Below are 21600 nucleotides of genomic sequence, written 5' to 3' on the forward strand. Positions count from 1 at the left end.
GCTAATAACGAGCAGTGAGTAAGTTACAAGCAACTAGAAATTAAAGACCATTTTATTTTGTTTGTTGGAAATAATAACTCGTTACTTTTATTAGATTTGAAGTCTTATACATACAGTCAGTGTTGAATTTATAGCCAAACATGTGTGTGCTTGTCGACTTGTCTTGTACTTTTAACAAAGTTAGATTGTCATGTTTCATAGCGTGCATATTATAGATATTACATTTATTTCTTCGCCATCAAAGGAAAAGCAGGGATCCATTAATTAAAACTTAATTAAGAGAAGCTCCTTCAAATAAATCCCTTAGCTTAATCAATGAAGATGCACCCTACAACAATGTTACCATTTTAAGACTGATTTAGGAAGCAGCATAATGAAGATGCAAGGTATAAATTCAGAACTACAAATGTGTGTCACATCATCACATAGTTTACAGATATATTATTCATATGTTGAGCTTTAATTTCTAAGGCATAGATTCTTATTATCTTAAGGCACTTTGTTTTTGTCAAATCAGCTCTCGCCTTTCTCCTCAAAAGAGACTTCATCAGTTCCTATTCTAGTCTCCAGATTCCATAGCTAAGTAACTGGATTATGCTTCCATAACCGGCTATCTTATTTTCACTAATGTCACAGAATACGTGACACAATGTGCTGCACTTATATCTGTCTCCTTTTGAGTGTGAATGAATGAGTATCATACAACAAGTTATAACCAAGTGCCATAAAATATATATGTTCTCTTTTTCAATTCGACGATCAAGGATTAATCTACAGCAGATCTGTACTTCATTTGAAGGTTTGCATCTGGCCAGTGAATTATTAATCGACAAGATGAAATTCAAATTTCGAAGATTTATGTACTTCATTTGAAGGTTCACATCTGGCAGTGAATTATTATATCGACAAAATGAAATTCCAATTTCGAAGGTTTACCTCAACAAATTTTGCGACCAATTCAAGTTGGTTAACATACATACGCATCTTATTATTAAGATTTTATCTAATTCATTTTTGAAGTTAAAACCACTAAAAGAGGAGGAATTTGTCTAGTCCTCTAGCAATGATGAATGTTAATAATTAGTTACTATGAGTAGATTTATTGATAAAAGTGATAAAGGTGGAGATATTTTTTGTAAGGGGTGACATGCATGCATGCCTGAGAGGAAGTAGACAGCAGATACTGTTTTGCACAATTTGGCTTTTGGAATTCCTACGGTTCCAAAAGCTCGAGTGGTCAAGTTGGAGACAAACGTTTGCGGTGCACATAACAGAGACATATATAGTTCATAGCAAAAAAGTGGTTTGTAGGTTCCTCATCTTGTACTTGTTATTGCACTATATTTTCCTATGGAGAAAAGATTATAAAATGGGACCCAAACAAGATTTTTCTCTGTAAAGAGACCTAATTGATTGAGTGAGTACTACGTTGACACCATTTCTATATATGCAACGTTGCAACTTCTCTTACACCACCACTAACATCGTACCTTAACAGTTACATTTATTTTTCTTTTAATATTTTTTTTACAATAATATTTTCGTACATCATTTTTATCATGGATTTTTTATATAAATAAATAAATTAATATAATTTAAGGGGTATTTACGTTTTAACGAAATATGAAGAGTTCACAAAATATATTTTGTTTATTGTGCAAACAAAATATACATATAACTATATATAAACGAGAAATGTATATTGTTACAATAAAAGAAATAGTGTTTATAGTATAATATAGATCGATTTAAAAAATAAAATTGTATATCTGATAAAATTGTAAATAGATATGTATATATCTAATTTTATTTTTCAATTTAGTCAAATTTATTTTAAACGATTGTGATATATCTATTTGAACGTAGAACGAAAAAATAAACGATTATTGTATATCAATTTTAAGATTTGAATGTTAGATTTATTAAGAAATTTAGACAAGTTTAAATTTCAGAATCGATTTAGATTTATTTTTTATTTATCATAATTAATTTAAAATTTTGTTTGATTTTGATAATTAATTTTTTTAATTTATTATATTTTATTGATGAGAATAAATTTGACTTCGATCACTTTTACATTATAGGAACCCTGATTAAATAAATAGTTGAACAATTGGTGTATATAGAAAAATTTTTTATTATGTATTATTTAAAATCTTATCTGTGCCACTTGTGGAGATCCTTCATGGCTTTTGTGTGAGGAAATTAATAAAATTGAGGTATCGAGTCCTTTTGGAAGAACAATATATAATGTTTTGTGGCTTTTTTTGAAGCTAAGAAAAAATATGTGGTGGGTGTCCCCACTAGAGCATTTTTCTTTGTGACCTATATATATGCTTTTTGAAGGGTTATAGCTTCTTCTCACTGCAATTCTTTTGAAGAAAAATTAAAGGGGACAAGTTGAACGGTTTTTGTGGGTTGGGGTGGTCCTTATGTCTGAAAATTGCATGGTGGAGATAGATTTAGTGGTTATGAAAATCAAAATATTAAAACCAATAGATAGATATCATATAAGACGTTAATGGCGCTTACTTAAGCTACTATTATTGTTGTTGTTATCATAATCTATTTAGGGAGATTCGGTGTATCAGCAAAAGTGATCGAGGTGATAAAGTGATACATAACTCTTAGAATAATTTCATTATATTGTTCATCTACTCATTTCATTCATTCATGACCCATGTTTTTCACGTAAGATCTAAACAGGATAATTCTATTTATATATGCTAATGTTTTATTTCAAATATTTAACCATGTATATATATACTCACAAGTTCAATCTATCAACTCATCACATTTTAATGACATTTGAATTTAAAGTGGTGTCTTGGAATCTTATTTTTCTTTTTATTGTCTTTAATATAAAAAGGAAAAAAAAAGGATAAACATGACCTAGTTCCAATGACAAGTTCCTCATACCATACTTATATATAGCTTCATAATTATTACCAAAATTATGAAAATTGGAATGGTAATCGAATAAGTGAAATTAGATGTTCAATGGTTTAAAAGTTTAGTTGAAATTTAATTAGAATTAAATTTGATATAATTAAATAATATATTTTTGTGTGTGTATATATATATATGTTCGGTTTAACGGAAATTTTATTAGAGTTAAATTTGATATAATTAAATAATATATTTTTGTATTTGTATATATATGTGTGTGTGTGTTTTTAAAAATATTTTTTTAAAAGATAATCCTTTAATCAATTTTTTTTATAAAAATTTAGAATTAATCAATTGATTTTTTGATTAATTTTTTTGTTCAAATTAGACTGATTAGATAATTGATTAATTTAGAATAATTCAATTGGATCAAGTTACTAAAATAATTGACTTTCACAATTACTACCTCAAAAATGAGGGATATTATGGTAGAGAGTGAAGTTTTTTTTTTTAATATAGAAAAGGCTCACAAAAAAAATTATCATGTGCACATATAAAATTTAGTAAAAATTTTCACTCTCCATTCAATTCTACTCTTCATCAAAGAAACTCCTCTCAAGAATATCATATGAATGATTTGATTAGATAAAACCCAGTGTATGTGTACGTAATTTAATTTCTTTTCCCTTCTTTTTTACATTGTTGGTTACAAAAATTCACGTACATGGGCAGGCAACAAAGAAAAAACTAACTGAAGTAGAAACCAACCTAACACTGAAACAGCACGAAGACTTGTCTGGTCCTATTAGAATCAGATAAATATGGCACCAATGAGAGGAATAAAATGTTTCAGACTTTCAAGTTTCATATATACAATTCAGGTAAATGAATCATAATTTATAATGCACATCTATATTCAAATTCACGAGTCCCTATTACTATTAGATAGGCAATCATATAAATACCAAATATTTGATATGTTTTTACTAGACTGTCAAAATTAGCACTATAAAGAGTGATTTCAAATCAGCAGTTTACTTCAATAATTTGATTGACGTTCACATTTAACTTCAGGATCTACGAATAATTAATTTGGTGGTTGATTTTTGACACATTGTTAAAACACTAAAATATGTCATTTTTAAATGTATAAATTTTTTGCTAACACAATATATGCGCATGGTGAAGGTAACTGAACTCAGTGAACTGTCTCAAGTCTCAAATCTCTATGAAGTAGGAACAGAGAAGCAACAAAAAAGGGAATAATAAAAGGCATTCATTCATTCATTCATTCATTCATTAATCAGAAGAGAGAAAGAGATATCATGGCTTACAATAAAGGGTTACATGGAAACATTGTAGGAGGAGGGAGTCATAGTCATAGAGGGAGGCCATATTTCCTTATGACATTTCCCTATTTTAGTAGTTTTATATGAATACAATGAGTTGAAGAATAGTTTTTACTTTGTGATAATTAAAATGTATGCATGCTATTACCAAAAGAAAATTATATTAAAAAACCCCTTCATCTTAGCCGTTGAATTGAATTGAAACTATAGGATTGAGATTAAGGGACCAAAGTCATTAATTAAGTTAACAAAAACCATTGTCGATTTAGCAAAATCAAACCATACAAAAGATAATCTATTAATCTAGACTCTTGGTGTACACTGAGAAATTGCATGACCTGTTAAGACAAAACTGTAAAAGTGCTTACCCTCCTAGAAATTGTTATACAAACTTGAAGCCTGCTATTAAGGTAATCATAAATTATGACATTTAATAATTCTGTAACAAATAATCATAGTAATACAGGGTCATTGATTCTGACCCTCACGTTGATGATGTAGGTGGCCCATTATTCCCTTCTGTTGACTTTTGTTCTTCTGCTACAAGAGGCTCGCTTGGGATGCATGGCCTCCAAATAGTTTCATTTCCAACATCCATAAGTGCAATGCCCTTTGCAGTCAAGTCAGTCCTAATCCTATCACTCTTTGGAAAATCCTTGTTAATCCTTGCTTGTTTTCTTTCTTCTATCAGATGTAACACTTCATCTTCTGCCATACCTGCTCTCTTCAATGCCTTATCCTTCAACTCTTGCAGAACCTGATGAACACAAACAACCACAATGGTTTTCAGTTCAGATTTCCAGAAGAACAGTTTTTAAAGAAACATATAACAAGTGCATTCTGATAACATGCATCATCACCTCGGCATAGGATTTAGAGGACAGTAATCCTAGAACGTTCAAAATTTTTGAGGCTTCTTTCTCAACTTCAGCTAGGGAATGAACCAATTGCAGTTGTACCTTCTTTTGAAGCTTTTTCTGGAAGGCACAGAGGATGTGTCAGTGCATCTACAAGGCATATAGGATAAAGACATGCAATACCGGAAGTTATTTCCGGGTACATACCTTCAGCATCTTCAAAGAACTGTTGACAAACTTCAAGGCCTCTTGGATGGCGCCGGTTAGTAATACCGGTGTTTGCAAGTCATCTGACATTTTTGTTTGAAATTCAACCTGCATTTTCTTGATGCATTCCTTAGCAGCCTCATTAACTTGTAGTGCACTTTGATTCTTCTCAGTTTCACCTTGTTGAAATGAGGATACAGCATCTTTGCAATCTTGAAGAGTCTGACAATCAAAAGAACACAATCCTTCTCATAATCAAGACCATGGTGAAGGAACACAATATTTCCCTAAAGTTGGTTGCATCAATTAAGCTTCACAATTAATACACACGTCTAGGTTGACAACTGGCATCAAAAGAATTATATTAAACAACACTGCTGCCAAAACCTAGTTAAAAATAAACTATATTCTATGTGATTATATGTTTCCTGTTTTACGTGTAACAAACACACAGTATACCAATAATTTTTGCATGAAATAAAATTCGTCGAAATCATCCTAGAAATATTCAGAAATCCAGTAGAAGCAAACAAGAACACAATATGAAGTTAAGAGGAGCAATATCCATCATAGAACATAACTAAAGTATCTTCGGGTACAGATTATTCAGGAGCTTGTTACCTGAAATATATAATAAATAGCATCAGATGCACTCTCCAGCTGTGCAACTGAGTAATTTAGCGGAGATCTATAATGGGCACTGATCAAAAAATGTCTCAAAGCAAGCGGATGATACCGCTCAGTAATCTGCCAGCAGGGAATAGAATTTCATCAAATATATTAACAACATATTCAAGAACTTCACCATGTAAAACCTTCTATAAATGTCTAGGAAGGAATTAAGAACTATTATTAACCTGACGAATTGTGAAAAAGTTGCCTAAGGACTTTGACATCTTCTCATTGTTATTAGTGACATGCCCATTATGCATCCAATAACTGATACTGCTCTCATGGTCTACAGCCCAGCTCTGTGCAATCTCATTTTCATGATGAGGAAAGATCAAATCAATTCCACCACCATGAATATCAAATTTCTGAGTTAAATAGCATGCGCTCATTGCACTGCATTCAATGTGCCACCCTGGTCTCCCAGGACCCCAAGGGCTGTCCCAGCTAGGTTCACCAGGCTTCGCAGCCTGCAATCATTAAGAAAAAAGAGAGATTACAAAATGTTGCCGAAAATGTATTAAAATAATCTATAAATGTTCATATACCTTCCACAATGCAAAATCAGCAGGGTGACGCTTTCTTGAATCAACAGCAACTCGTTCCCCTGCTCTGTTATGTTCTAGCTTTTGTCCAGACAGCATGCCATAACTTGGGAATTTCTCAACAGCATAGAAAACATCACCATCAACTTCATAGCCATAGCCATTATTGATAATCTGTATGGTACGACAAGGATTAATCACTTTTAAGAAATTTTAATTCCTTACAGAAAAAGGCAAACATACAACAACTACATCAACTTGTATATTTCATGCTTCAACACTATACATATTAAGAACAACACACAACCCCAAATAAATATGCCCCAGAGCAAATATGATAGCATCTGCTTCAGAAAGCCAGGTTTATCACCTTATGGCGTATGCAACCTCATTAGATGCTTCACTTGGAGAGTGCAACTTCAAACTTCCAGATTCTACACTATTATTTAAGGGCGAGTCCGGTATGGGGACAAAACTGGGTGAAATAATTTACACATGAAGTCAATTCATGGGAAATGTCAGCCCCTTTTTACTCCTTCACAAACAAATACAAAGTGTTTAAAATACTTGGGCTAATTCTCTTTTCTTTGTTTACTAATCCCTCAATTAGGATCTCGTAGTTCCCAAATCAAGGAGGAAATTTACGATAATAGCACATAAAGTGGAGAAAGAATGTAGAAGGATCAACTTATCATTTGAATGAAAACAAAAGGGGACAGGGTGGGGCTGAGTGGAAGGTAGTTATACTTAAATTCATGCTCACTAGAACAGTAAGTATTGAGTAGTGCCACCTAAATGTTTAGGTAACCGGTAAAGCCGAGTATCCAGAATGATACTTTACTTATCAGTCATAGAAATGTATCAATTCCAAATGCACTTAAGAGAAGAAATAAACTAATATAAAACAGCACACAAAACTCTCAATATTTTAATGCTATTGTGGATTATTCGATTAAAAGACTCAAATTAAAGCAAATGACAGTGATCTTAATAGCAAAATTACACCTGACTTATCATGTTCTTTATCTCGTCCATGTGATCAGAAACACGAGGCTCTTGAGAAGGTTTCTCACACTGAAGATCACTCATATCAACATTATATTCATGGCAAAAACGGTTGCTTAAGTCCAACGGATTGTCACCAATCTCATTTGCTCGCTTAATTATCTGCAGCAATTCTGATATTAGCAGTCTCAAATAGACATTAAAGAATAACATAAGAGACTCATGTAAAATAATATTGCTTCAAGGTCTATGTTTTGTAGGACTAATGGACTGGTGAAATTTGTAAAAGATAGATATATGTATGTTTCAATGGCACATAACTAACTTTTTAAAATCACATAAAACAAATTATAATTGACAGAAACAGAAGCATGCAGTTATATTTTGGATTACAAAGAAAACTTTTCAATATTAATACTAACGAAGGGTGAAAGAGGTTACCTTGTCATCAACATCAGTGAAATTCCGCACATATGTTACCTCATAGCCCAAATGCACAAGGTACCTGCAGGTTTTCATGTTAAGCATGCTACCTCTGTATCTAATGCAAGTAATTAAAGGAAGGCAAGAATAGAAAGAGTGGGTAAAAAACTCTGAATCTCATATCTGAATTTAATCTTAATAACAATAGCAGGACTACACCTCCATCAAGGACAGAAGCAAAATACTGACTTTATGCTTTACTTAGACAATAATACGATAAATTAGAAATAGAAAATCATCTTTTATAACCTTACTTAACACCTGTTTAACTTCAGCAGCTAAATCCGTAAGGGGTCATAGCATCTAATATATGTATACACTATAGCTACGTATGTCAAATTGTCAATGAATATATAAACTAGTTATTAAAAACATAAAAATAAAAAAACACAGCATTGTTGAAAGCCGATTCCTTTGAGAATTATGGTAGATTACCATAACAATCATCATATGAAAGGAACAAATTATTCACCCAGAAATAAACAACAGATAACCCCTTGAAATAGTAAACACAATCAAAGGAGTTACGCAATCGAGCCAATAATCATGCTGACCACCAAATGAGAAATCTGGAAAATTTAAAACCCATGGGCCATGGGGGATTCCCCAACAAGATTCAAACTTTAACAGCAGGGAGAGAAAATCAAGCCATAAAAGGAATACCCATTTGCGAGAATCACCTGTAGAGTATATCGAAAGAAACTGCGGCGCGAGCGTGGCCGAGATGGCTGAAGTCGTAGGCGGTGACACCGCAGACGTACATGGAAACTTTGCCGGGATTTTTGGGCTTGAAGATCTCCTTCTGCTGAGTCATTGAATTGTAAATCCTGAACTCAAGTTGCTCCTCCGCCATTGTTGCCACCGCACACTGTATCTGTCGCCGGTGGCTGCAGCTGCTTCAGATGAACGCCAAATATTTTCGGATGCGGGCGTTACAACTAACGATACAACCCCGGTTCGCCCCACTTCTTTTGTGTTCTGACTTCGGAGTCGTAACTTTGTTCGACCGGCTCTCAAATATTTATGCCATTTTTTAAAAAATCTACTTTGTATTTATTTATTATAAATGAGTGCTCTTTTCTTCTTCTTTTTTTCACTGTACTACTACAACCTTATTTGTATTTAGATAATTTTTAATTAAATAATATTAGGGGTTAAATTTTACAGCTAATATCAACTATTTTTTAAATTATTTTATTTATCTTAAATTTCATATTCTAAATCACAAATTTTTAATCTTAAATTCTGAATTCTTCAAAAAATAAAAATTAAAAAATAGTTAATATTAACTAATTAAAAGATAATTCTCTATATTTTTTAAATTCTATGAGATGCTTATTCTAAAAAGGCATACAATACAAATACTTTTTAGAAAGAATCTTGGATTATTAACAATTGGAATATAAGTCTAATTACGTTTTAAAATAAATATTTTTCTGGTAAAATATGGGTATAAATAGGATTGAACAAATTGATTCTGCTAATTGAACTAAAATTCAAGTATAATCTATATACGTGATGTCTTGATAAAGAAAATTTTGGCTAATTTTAAACTTGCTTATTGTGGGTCTTAATGTGACTTTTTTTTAAGTTTTATTATTAAATAAGTATATATAGTCTTTTAGATCATGTTAAACTTAACAAAAAGAACACTCAAAATAAATTATGTAATTATGTTCTTCTTTATTAAATACAATTCATTATAATAGCATAATTATATCAATTAATTGATTTGATTAGATATTTAAATATTACACAATTTAATATTATGCATATCAATTAATTGAATATAATTATTAGAATATAATTAGAATCAATTAGATCAATTAGCATTATTTAACATATCTAAATAATTATTATAGGATATTACGTCTTACTTATTTCGATTCTCTTATCATTTATAAATATCCCTCTATATTGTATCATTCTACACAACTTGAATAATCAGACAGTTTTTCTATTGTTCCATCTCCCCTTTCTAATATGGTATCAGAGCCACGGTATCCTTCTTGAGAAGGATAAGTTGATTTTCTTCCGGTACTTTTCAAACTTTTCTTCCGTGCCATTTTTCCTTCTCTTTTATCAATGCTTTGATACTTTTCTGACCTCACTGATTAGTTCATTTGCTACTTATTTATTTCCATGGAGAAATCATATGTTTTTCGCCACCTTCCGATACTTTATCATCTCTTTGCACTTTGTCACTTTTCAACAATTTTCTAGCAGTGCACTATCTTTTCAGCAGTTTTTCGGCAGTTGGCCACTCTTGCGCCAGTTCCGTCTGTGTTTTCTTCCAACAGTTTCGTCTGCATTCTCTTCCAACAGTTTTGTCTACACTTCCTTCCACCATTTTCGTCTGCGTTTCCTTATGACAGTTCCATCTGCGCTTCCTTTCGACAGTTCTATCTGCGCTTTCTTCAGGCAGTTCTATCTGCACCCATTACATCAGTTTATGCATTTTTTATTTAGTTGTTTCAAATAAGTTTCAAACTCAAGCTGTCACTTGAGTTTGAGGAGGGATGTTGTAGTATAATTAGGATCAATTAGATCAATTAGCATTATTTGACATATCTGAATATTTAGTATAGGATATTACGTCTTTATTATTTCGATTCTCTTAGCACCTATAAATTTCATTTTATATTGTATTATTTTACACAATTTAAATACACACAAACATTTTCTCTACTGTTCTCTCTCTTACCCTTTCTAATAATAATAAATACAATTTAATTTAGTTAGAAGTTCATTGTTTTATAGTCTTATATATATGACAGAATAAAATTATAAAAATAATTTTTTTATCATTTTTGGATATTTTAACTCTTTTTTTCTCTTTACATATAATTTTATTTTACATTAACTTTGTTTATTTAATGATAAAATGTAATCATGTTAATTCTATCATATAATAGTTTGTTTTTCTCCTATGTATTTTGATTTATATAATTACTATTGATCTTACTGTTTTTGTTTTTTTGAATTGTTCTTTATTTTTGTTTATGACTTGATAATTCAAATAAAAAAATAAAGAAAGACAAAAAAATAATGGCCAAAGGCGGAGGTTAGAAGTCTAAAGCAATAATATCATTTCTCAACATTATTATTATTAATACAAACTTTATTATTTCTTTTCTAATATTCTTTAATACAAGCCTCATTTCTTTTTTTATTATTATTAATTCTTTTATTATTTTCTTCTCTAATTATAAATCTCTTTATAATAATTATTTGGTAGAATATTTTTTTCTAATAGATTTTTTTACCTATTTTTTTGTTAAAAATAATTTATATTAGGTAAAAAATAAGATACAAATTAAATTTTAAAATTCAAATTTAAATAAGATGTGCAAAGAATAACTATTGAATTTATTTGGTATATTTGAATTCTTTGTATTATCGTCATTGAAATATTTCAAATACTATTATAAAATTCTAGATATTTTTTATCTTATTTTTCTTAAATTATACATTATACGGTGTATTTGAAGAGTTTCATCTTTTTTTAAAATAAGTGTGATATTATATATGTAAAACCCAAAAATTAGTAAATAATTAATGAATAAATTAATTATTATATAAAGAAATTAGAAAATAGAATTTTATAGTTTAATAAGATATAACTTATTCAAATAAGAAATTTGACACTAATTTTAAAAAATTTGGTTCAAAATTGGGTCGAACAAGCTAAATCGGTTGAACCGAGCCCATATTGGGCCTAAGACCGAATCCAATGTTCATTTGAGTGAAAAGCTTTGGCTCTTTTTCCCCGAACAAAAAGGGAATCACGTTGAAGCAAAGGGGAAAGGAGGAAGAACACAAACCCTCACTCATAATTCAATCCTCCATAACTTTTGATTCAAAATTTCGATCGCTACACTATTTGCGGCCACGCGTTCGCAGCGACGAGCTCTACAAAGTCCGATACTAAATTTGGTAAGGAAGCCATACTCCTAGTTTCAATTTCCTCTTCCCAATTTAAAAAACTTGATGATTGGGTGTTGAGATTTTTAGTTGTTTTGATATTCTAGGGTCAAATTAACTGAAGAAAATTAGTAGGTCTTGCTCAATTGCTGCATGAATAAGGTAAGAATCTTAAGCCCTTGTTGATTTGTGAGTTAGCAAGCTTGAATGTTGGTTATAGTGATATGTTGTGAGATTAGATTGAATATTGTTGGTTTGGAGTAGATTGATGATGTTGGGAGCTTGATTGTTGGATCTTGGTGGGTGAGATTTGGTTCAGAGAGACTTTGGAACTGTGAACTCTTGAGAAATTTTGACCTTGAGGTGTATGTCTTTGGGTTTTATGAGAAATCGGCTAAGATACAGTTTAAGTTTCATTTAAGTAACATGTGGTGTGATGAGAATTCCTAGGTTAGATACTCCTATAATTAAGTTTGAATTTAGTATTTGGATGGAGTTGCTATGTGTATAATACATGTTGTGATAATTGATGTTTTGGATGATGCATTGTTGTTGTGTTAATTGAAATTGGTATTGGATAGTGAATTATATGGTTATGAATTTATGTATATTTATTTGATGAAATATTGGGCCAGAGGCTGAAAAGAGATAAACGTGGTAAGTGATGGTTGATGATTGGTGATTTGATGATGATTAATGAGGATATTGAATGTGAAAGTTGAGCCTATGATGAGAATGTGGCAAATCATTGATGATTGATAAGTTTTGATAATGATTATGAATAATGATAATAATTGATCGTTGATTTATGAATAATATTGGTTGATTGTGAATTTTGTTAGATTTGAAATTGATAGAATTGGATGTTGATATGTTGAGAGATGGGTGATAAGAGTATGGAAGGATTTTGGTTGGAAATTGGGTTGTTTTAGGTTGAGAAACTTCGGTTTGAGAATGAAATCTTGGAAAATAGAGGTTTTGAACTTTTGGGTAAATTTTGGTTTTTAATGAACTTCAGTGATCCATAATTTGAGCCTTGAATTTTAGATTCAAATGAAAACTATTTCAAATTAAAGATAATTTCAAGATCTTATAAACGGTATAAAGTTTGTGAAAAATGGATTTTGTACAGGAAGTTATAGACATTGGAAGTTAAGTGTAGAAAACTGAATTTATGAACTTAACAGCTTTAAAATATTCTACATAACTCCCATACGCGAGCCTCGTACGTGTCGCGAGCCCTCGTTTCGGGTTGCACTCCTCGCATACACAAGCAGGAGGTCACGTACGTGATCACCTATTTTTAATCATGTGTGTACACATGGAAGGGGTGTGCGTATGCACAGCCCTTGTTTTCTTAAATATGAATTTTTGTGTTTTTAAACCATTCTTTTAGCTTTTAAAACTCTTTTAACTCTTGTTTAAAGCTTAGTAGGTGAATTTTGGATAATGAAGTATGACTTGGACTGTGAGAAAGATAACTTATTGATGAAGAAAAAGATAAAGAAAATGATGATAAATGAAGAAGTGTCGTAATGTTATATATGTTGTGAGCGGTGGCTAAGTTCATGATGTATAATGATGTGATGATGAATGAATGAATGTATGGTTGAGATATCTAGGTAGTAGTAAGGATTGTGGTTCGTCCTGCTTACTCTAGGTCAATGTTTGAGATTTGATAATAATGATGATTGATTTAGATTGAATGAATGTATGTTTGAGATACCTGGACATAGTAGCAAGGATTGTGGTTCATCCCACTTGCTCCAGGTCAGTGATTGTGATACTTGGGAAGTAACAAGGATTATGGTTCGTCCCTCTTACTCCAGGTCAGTGATTGTGATGCCTGGGTAGTAGCAACAGTAGTGGATTATTCCACTTGCTCCAAATTGAGCTTTCAAACACCCGCCTAGGTAGTAGCGGTAATAATGGTTCTTCCACTCGCTCTGGGTTAAGCGGGTAGTAGTAAGGGGGTTGTAGCTCAAACTCACTTGCTCCGCATTGGATTTTTCTGTCCATGGTTAGTTACCAGGACGTGTTGGGTTGGCTATATAACCGACAAATGATATCATCGGCCATAGAGCAGGCATACTTCATATGCATATGTTTGAATTTTGGGTTTGTTTAATAACCTTGGGTTGCCTAATTGTACATGTTTCATTATTATTTGCTAATTGACTTACTTGCCTTACTTGTGCATTTACTTGTCTATATTGTTTGTGTTTGTATAAAAGTTGAATTACTTGAGGGATGGTTCAGTTCTTAGTTTATTCAGTTGGAAGGTAGTGGAAGTATGATGGATATTGAGTTAGAATTAGAATCCCCTATAATAGTTGTCAAGTTATGGATTAGTGAGAATTTATGATGGATATGACGAGGTTAGAAATTTAAGATGCTTAGTGAATTTATATTATTGTGCATTATATTTATTTGGCACTTTTACCATACTAGAAACTCATGGGTCGGGGATTCTCATTCCGTATATATTCTCTGTTTTTCATATGCAGGTCTTGGTGCTCAGCAGTGAGTTGGATTCATCTGGAAGACAGTGAAGTTTATTCGATTCTGTGTTGTACTTCTAGAATCTCTTATTTTTATTTTGAAAAACCTTCAATATGAATTATTTAAATGTTTAATTTGCAACCTACCTATAGAGGCGATGATGTATCTTTGGGAGAGATAGGAAATACTGTTGTCAATCTAGTATTAAATTTCTGTACCTTAACCGGCCTAAACTTCACAGGTCGCGACTAGTGACTATTTACTTATGTTGTCTATATACATTTTGTCCTTATCTTATTCTTATCATATATATATATATATATATATATATATATATATTCTTACTATTATTCCACCTTGAGTCGTACCACCGTAATATCGTTAACTTATAACTCGAGTATAAGGATTTGTATATTAGGGTGTTACAATATACTTTTTTGGATACAAAGGGACAATGAAGTTAAACTGAGTAACAAAATTGATTATATAATAAGATACAAATTTTTAGTTTCAAAATAAATTTTTACTTTATTTTATATCTTTTATTTGATTTTTTATAAATTTTTTTATTTTTTTAATTAATTACGATTGTAATAATTCATCACAAATTTATGTTTTGTAGAAAAAATTTATCAATCATAAAATACAGAAGATTTAACCAAAAAATTTAAAAAATATTGATTAATCAAAAAATAAAAAAGTATGAATTGTGCTTTAATTATGTTGTAAAATACAAATTGGGGTTATTTAAAATTAATTTTTTACCATTAATGTTAAATTAAATTTTAATAAGGTAAAAGGTACAAATTATATATAGTAATTTAATTTAATTATTTATACTACTAAAATTATTCTTTATTATATTTAATTTATTTTTATTCATTGACGATCTTTAATTGTCTATTTTAAATAAAAATTTGAATGGATTGAATTAATTTTTTTCAAATTAGTAATATAATTATTGTGATATTGGCTTTGCTCAGTAATATTTTTTAATTTATTTAATTTAATTAATCATGTCTTTCTTAATGTATACTAATTTAACTAATTAAAGTTAATAAATTTCAGTTATTTTAATTCTTGCAACTTTTTAATATAATAATATATTTCAATTAATGCATTAATACCATTTTAATATTTATATGTCATTAATAATAATAATCTCATTTTAAAGTGACATTTTATTTCTAATATATATATATATATATATATATATATATATATATATATATATATATATAATATGTCTAATTACATAATATCTACTATTTTTTTTAGATTAGACATATTTATATTCAATTTATTTGATTACTTAATTAGAATTAATTATATTAAAAAATTAGATTAAGATTATAGTAGATTAATTATGTTGTTATTAATTAATTATATTAAAAAATTAAGATTATGATAGACTATCATTATTTTATTATTTTTTATTTTGATATTAATTTAGATATTTAGTTTTTTTTATTATTATTTTTATTCTCTTATTCTATGTATTTATTTCTATAAATCTTGCTAAATTAAATAAGGTACTATATATCTTCTTTTTATTCCTCTTTTATATACACATAAAATTTATTAAATTATTTCTCTTTTGTCTAATAATTTTGTTTCTCTTCTATTTACATTTCTTTCCTTCAATATTTAATTTTATTGGTTCTTATTTTTCTAAATTTTACTTTAATTTATGTATTTGTTCTTATTACACCTAACATTTTTTATTTATGTGTAATATACATTCTTATATATGTTATAAAAATATGATTTGATTCCATTAACTTGCCAATTTTTTTGAAAAATCTAAAGCTAAAGTACAAAAATATATTTATAGATATTTTATTTTTTTAACTAAAAAATATAATATTTTTGTCATATTTGTTGAAATCCTAAGTTAAATATAAATATTTATTTCAAAATAGAATAAATATATTTTTAAGTTTTTTGTTTCTAAAAATAATATTCTATCAATGCTAGAATTATTTAAATAGATAAATAATAGTGAACATAGAACTATTTAGGATGGATAGAACTAAATACAAATTTTTATTGAAAATATAAATTTAAAAATCTTATATATTCAATTTTTAATAGTCAACTTCTCATTGAACCATTGTATGTTCAAAAGATTTTTGAAGAAATAAAATAATTTTAGGCATATAATTTTTTGTAAAAATTTAATTAATTCAAGATATTTATTGTCGTTGATTAAAAAAGTAAATTGAAATGACAATTTAATATTTTTATACTCTTAAAATATTATTTATTTATTTTTCTAGCATTTTTTATTATCTAATAATCATATTAATATAATTTAATTCAATACAATTATTTATCATCATTTGATTGAATAAAAATTCTATTTTATCTTAAAGTTTTAAAATTTTTTAACCTCAAGATAATCCATGTCAAATCATTAAAAAATATAACTGAGAGTGCGGAAGCGTCCCTTCATTCGAGAGCATAATTGAGATCAGAGAGCTTGACTCTTGTGGTACTTTAATCTTCGTCAACCAAAACTTTATGTATCCCTGATAGAGCTGAGTCACAACTCCACTGTGGAAAAAGAGCTACGGAGACGAGTTTGATGTGTTAAAAACTAAAATCCTGAAGTCATTGCTTATATTTGAGTGTGACACTCATTAAACCGTAAAACTCAAATAAAATAGTATTATAGTTTTAATCTTATTTATCCAAATCAAAAGTAATAATGATTTATTTAGTTCAACATTTATGATAATAAATAAGATCACCGCTATATAAGTCGTTTAATATTAAATTACTTAATTTGCTATTATAATTAATATATGTATTGCCCATAAATATATTAAAAAATAATAATTTCCTAACAATCTTCCACTTGGGCTATATATATATATATATATATATATATATATATATATATATATATATATATATATATATATATATATATATATATATATATATATATATTTCAAATAATCACATCTTATAAATTTTATACGCACATCTGAATGTTATTTTCCTTATTACTTTAATAATCTGTCCTGCCTCATATATTAATTATGAAATTACCGCAATTTTTATCACATTAGTATCACAACAAAATCACGATGATTGCCATACTAAAATACTTAGCCACATAGATCAAATTTAGATAAAAAAATTAAGAAATTACATGCAAAAATGATCTCATACATGTCTATTTTTAACTGGTCCAACTTTAATAAAAAATTTATTTTATTCAGTGACAGACTCAGATGAAACTGCAACGGCAACGCCCCGACTCATAGCGACGGTGACTAAGTGATGAGTCTATGGAAGAAGAAGAGAAGAACTTAACAGACTCACAATGAGAGAGAGAAAGAGAGAAAGAGAAGGGGGAGGAATTTACCTAGAGAAAAGGGAATCGGCAGGAGAAAGGAGAAAGGTGGCGACGGGCTCAACAACGATGGTAACAGGATAAGCAACAATGACGACATGAGCTGTGAAGGAAGATGGGAGCTGTGAAAAGATAGGCGGCGATGGGCTCAACAACAACGATAACGGGAGCTATGAGGTTTTTTTTTTAAAGAAGCCGAGAAGAAGAAGACTTTGGGTGAGGATGACTGAATTTCTCTCGCATGGCTATAGAGTATGGACTGAAGTGGTGAATCATTGAATTTGTGATGTGAGGCAAATCCTGTCAAGTCTAACCATGTATTGATGCTCAATTTATTAAGGGTTTATCGCTAGTCAATGGATTGTTATACACACAATGCGAGATTCTAACTCCTAATATATAGTTGTTTAAAGAGACGAATGAGATGATCATTCAACAAACTTAAATTGATTAAAATAAATACTAATTATTTTTAATATTTTAATATTAAAAATTTTGAGAATTTAATTTTAATTATAACTTTCTAAAATATTTATAATAATAATTATTATATATATTTCATTTAATTTTTTAATAAATTTTTTTATATAATTTATATTATTTTTTACAGAGATACAGAACCATACACTAGTTAAACTAAAATTCAACTATAATCTATATACGTCATGTCTTGATAAAGAAAATTTTGACTAATTTTAAACTTGCTTATTGTGGGTCTTAATGTGACTTGTTTTTTCTTAAGTTTGACATGATCTAAAAGACTATATATAGCAGACTTATTTAATAATAAAACTTAAGAAAAAAAACACTCAAAATAAATTATGTAATTATGTTCTTCTTCTCTATATCCCTTCCCTCCCTTGTGTTTTTATGTATCAAAAAAATAAAACATCGGAAACTTTTCATTCAAAACCGAAACATCTTATCATATTAAAGTTCATAGATATCTTATTTCATATTATATATAGTTATTTTACGAGATTATTGAAGAAGATGTGTAGCTTGATTTTATCGTACAATAATTATTTTATTTTACAAAGTTCGGCAATTGACCTCACAAATGAGAATATGTCCTAATATAAGAGCTTTCTACGTTGCACCCAAAAAATAAGAAAAAATAAGAAAAAGGAAGTAGTATACAACATTGTTTTTCATTGATAGAGCAGAAGAGTTTGGAACATCTGATTCTGATGAGCAGCTAGTAAAGCTAATTTGATACTTTAGATTTTTGTTGGGGTGAAACAAACCAAAATGGCGTTCGGTTTCAGCAGGCCCTTTAAGATCTTCATCAAACATAGCAAACAAATAAGTTTCAAGCGCTTGATTAGGTCTTTTTGGTGTCCCTTGAGTCACATGTTGAACTAAATTCTGATAATAGAGTTTTGCATTCAACACCGTTGCAGCAGAACCACCATCAGAAGGCCATCCACTCTCTGATACCACCACTTGCAAATTAGGAGCATCAAGCTTTTCAAGTGCTGCATAAACTGCATCTAGTGATGCATCAAACAGATTATGGTACTCATATTTACCATCCTTAATTGTAGTATTTGATGGAGAGAACAATGCAAAATCAAGATTAATGTCATTTGGGTCACCAATGTATGTGAAATAAGTGTATAAATTCACAAGGAGTGGTGCATCTTTATCTGCAAGGAAGCTTATGATTGGTTTTATATATGAATATGAAGAAGGACTAAATGATCCTTGGGATGGAGGGTAAGAGCTTCCCAATACTGACAATTTTATGGCTGTTGAAACCTTGATTTTTGTGTGTAGCTTGAAAGACACAAGTGCAGCATAGATATTCTGCATTGCCCGGAACATAAATTGGGCTTGTTGATCATTTGGCATTATTTCATTGCCAACAACAATGTACCTGAATTTGACATAGTTTATGTGAGTTTTTATGTTGTTTTGGACCCACTGAATTGCTGATGGTTCAGAAGTTGCAAGGGTCTGAATATCTTCATTAGGAACCCCAACAACTAATTCTATATTTGATCCTTTCAGTGCTTCCATGATTGAAGGATCTGGGTTGTATATTCTCATTTTTTCAATGCCATTTGCTTCGTAAAGATCTACCACTTCTTTTGGAGGTGGTAAGTTATCAGCCACTGTTCCATAGCATACTCCAATTGGTTGTGCTGCTATATATTCTATGAAAAATACAAGGTAAAAACTTTTGTACAGTTGTCTTCGTGTGAAGTTAATATTTAAAAACTGTTAGATAATTTGACAAATCTAACTACTAAATCGTAGTTTAATCATTTTTAACTATCAATTTCATATAAAAACAACTCGACGTGAGCATTTACAAAAATATAATTAATCTTAAGGAAGCAAAAAAAAGAACCATTAAAATTGACATTATTGATTTTAGTATTTGAACAAGGTGTTGAAAGTTTACCTGTTGTTCCTAACACATGGAATAAGAGAAGAATTTGTAGCCCAACAAGTGTTTGCATCAAAGCCATTGTTGACACTTGAGAATGAACTCTACTTTTTGTCCTCTGTATGTATGTATTAACTTGCCTAAGAACGTTAATATATATAGGTGAAAACGATTTTGAACAGATATATTAATAAAATAAAGATTTAAGTATTTATTGTCATTAAATCAATACATCATACATGTCTCTTCTTTGACGTAATTAATTATTCCTTTTTCTACCAATAACATGCAACCTTATATCCAGATTCCAGTCGTCACATGCAAATCCATCATTCTTTAAATGAAACATGATTGAAATTTAATTGCATAGAAAGTTTAGAAGATTTATCCTCCATGCATAGACAATTAGACATACATACACACATCCACGTAATAGAAAGAAACTTATTACATTTATAAGATTTTGATACTTTATATTCGTTATTGTTACACATTTATATTTATCTTATAGTAAAAAGTCTCTATATAAATTCGAGATAGAGCGTGACAGTTTTAGTCAATTAATGAAGGGCAATCCGAACGAGAGATGTGGTAGCTCTTGATGTTGCTTCTCATTGGTTTTTGCTAAGAGGTCGTCAATGATGGGGAAGAGGACCGTGTGAACCTCTCTAATGACTTCGTTCTGGTCTGTTTTGGCCATGAAGGTTAAGCTTTTTGGGTCAAAGACTTGAGATTGTGAAGGGTTCTGAACAGCTAGAAAAATTTGACAACACAGGCAAAGTATATATAATATAATAATAATTTTTATAATTATATTATGTTATAACAAAAACAAATGTTAATTATTTATATTTAAAAATATAAATTAAAAATATATTGTTAAATTATTAGATTAAAAAAATTAGATTTATAGTTAAAAATAATAATCAAAACAATAAATTTTAATAACTATGAAGCATTTCTTATTACAAAATATAATTAGGCTTCAAATTATCTAACAAATTAAAAAAATAATAATTTAAGATAATAACAAATCATTTATAAATTTAAATTAATTTATTAATAAATATTGTTCACAATAATGACAGGGAGAATATGGAGCAGCGACCTCGGCAACAGTAATGCCGGTGGCAGTGATGCTAGCAGTAGGGGTGAGCATGGTTCAGTCAGACCTGAAGACATGGTTCGGTTCCAAACACTTTAGGGGTTAATTTGGTGTGATTTTATCGGTCGAATAAGGGTCTTAAAAATAGACCTGGTTATTATTTTGGGTTGGGTCCTGGTCATAGCTCGAATCACCTGAAATCGGCTCGATAGCCCGGTCACCATACACAATAAATATTTTGTATTATTAGTGATGGATGATGACTATTATTATATGGAATTTAAGTCTTGTAAACCTTAGTATTTT

General features: G+C 29.6%; 2 protein-coding genes across 2 annotated transcripts; both read right to left on the reverse strand.

Moving 5' to 3' along the window:
- Positions 1–4450: 4450 nt before the first annotated feature.
- Positions 4451–9078, reverse strand: LOC112712068 (cysteine--tRNA ligase 2, cytoplasmic). The gene is made up of 9 exons (XM_025764854.2): positions 8685–9078; positions 7963–8026; positions 7522–7683; positions 6520–6690; positions 6160–6441; positions 5924–6049; positions 5303–5524; positions 5099–5215; positions 4451–4995 (listed from the first exon to the last, which is right to left on the reverse strand). The coding sequence occupies exons 1-9, from the start codon at positions 8855–8857 to the stop codon at positions 4723–4725; spliced, it is 1590 nt and encodes a 529-aa protein (XP_025620639.1). The 5' UTR covers positions 8858–9078; the 3' UTR covers positions 4451–4722.
- A 1156-nt stretch (positions 9079–10234) lies between these two features.
- Positions 10235–20271, reverse strand: LOC112709542 (glucan endo-1,3-beta-glucosidase-like). The gene is made up of 3 exons (XM_072202188.1): positions 20205–20271; positions 18935–19953; positions 10235–10435 (listed from the first exon to the last, which is right to left on the reverse strand). The coding sequence occupies exons 1-3, from the start codon at positions 20269–20271 to the stop codon at positions 10235–10237; spliced, it is 1287 nt and encodes a 428-aa protein (XP_072058289.1).
- Between the last annotated feature and the right edge of the window lie 1329 nt (positions 20272–21600).

The sequence above is a fragment of the Arachis hypogaea genome, chromosome 9 (assembly GCF_003086295.3).
Source record: "Arachis hypogaea cultivar Tifrunner chromosome 9, arahy.Tifrunner.gnm2.J5K5, whole genome shotgun sequence".
In the NCBI taxonomy this organism is placed as follows: Eukaryota; Viridiplantae; Streptophyta; class Magnoliopsida; order Fabales; family Fabaceae; genus Arachis; species Arachis hypogaea.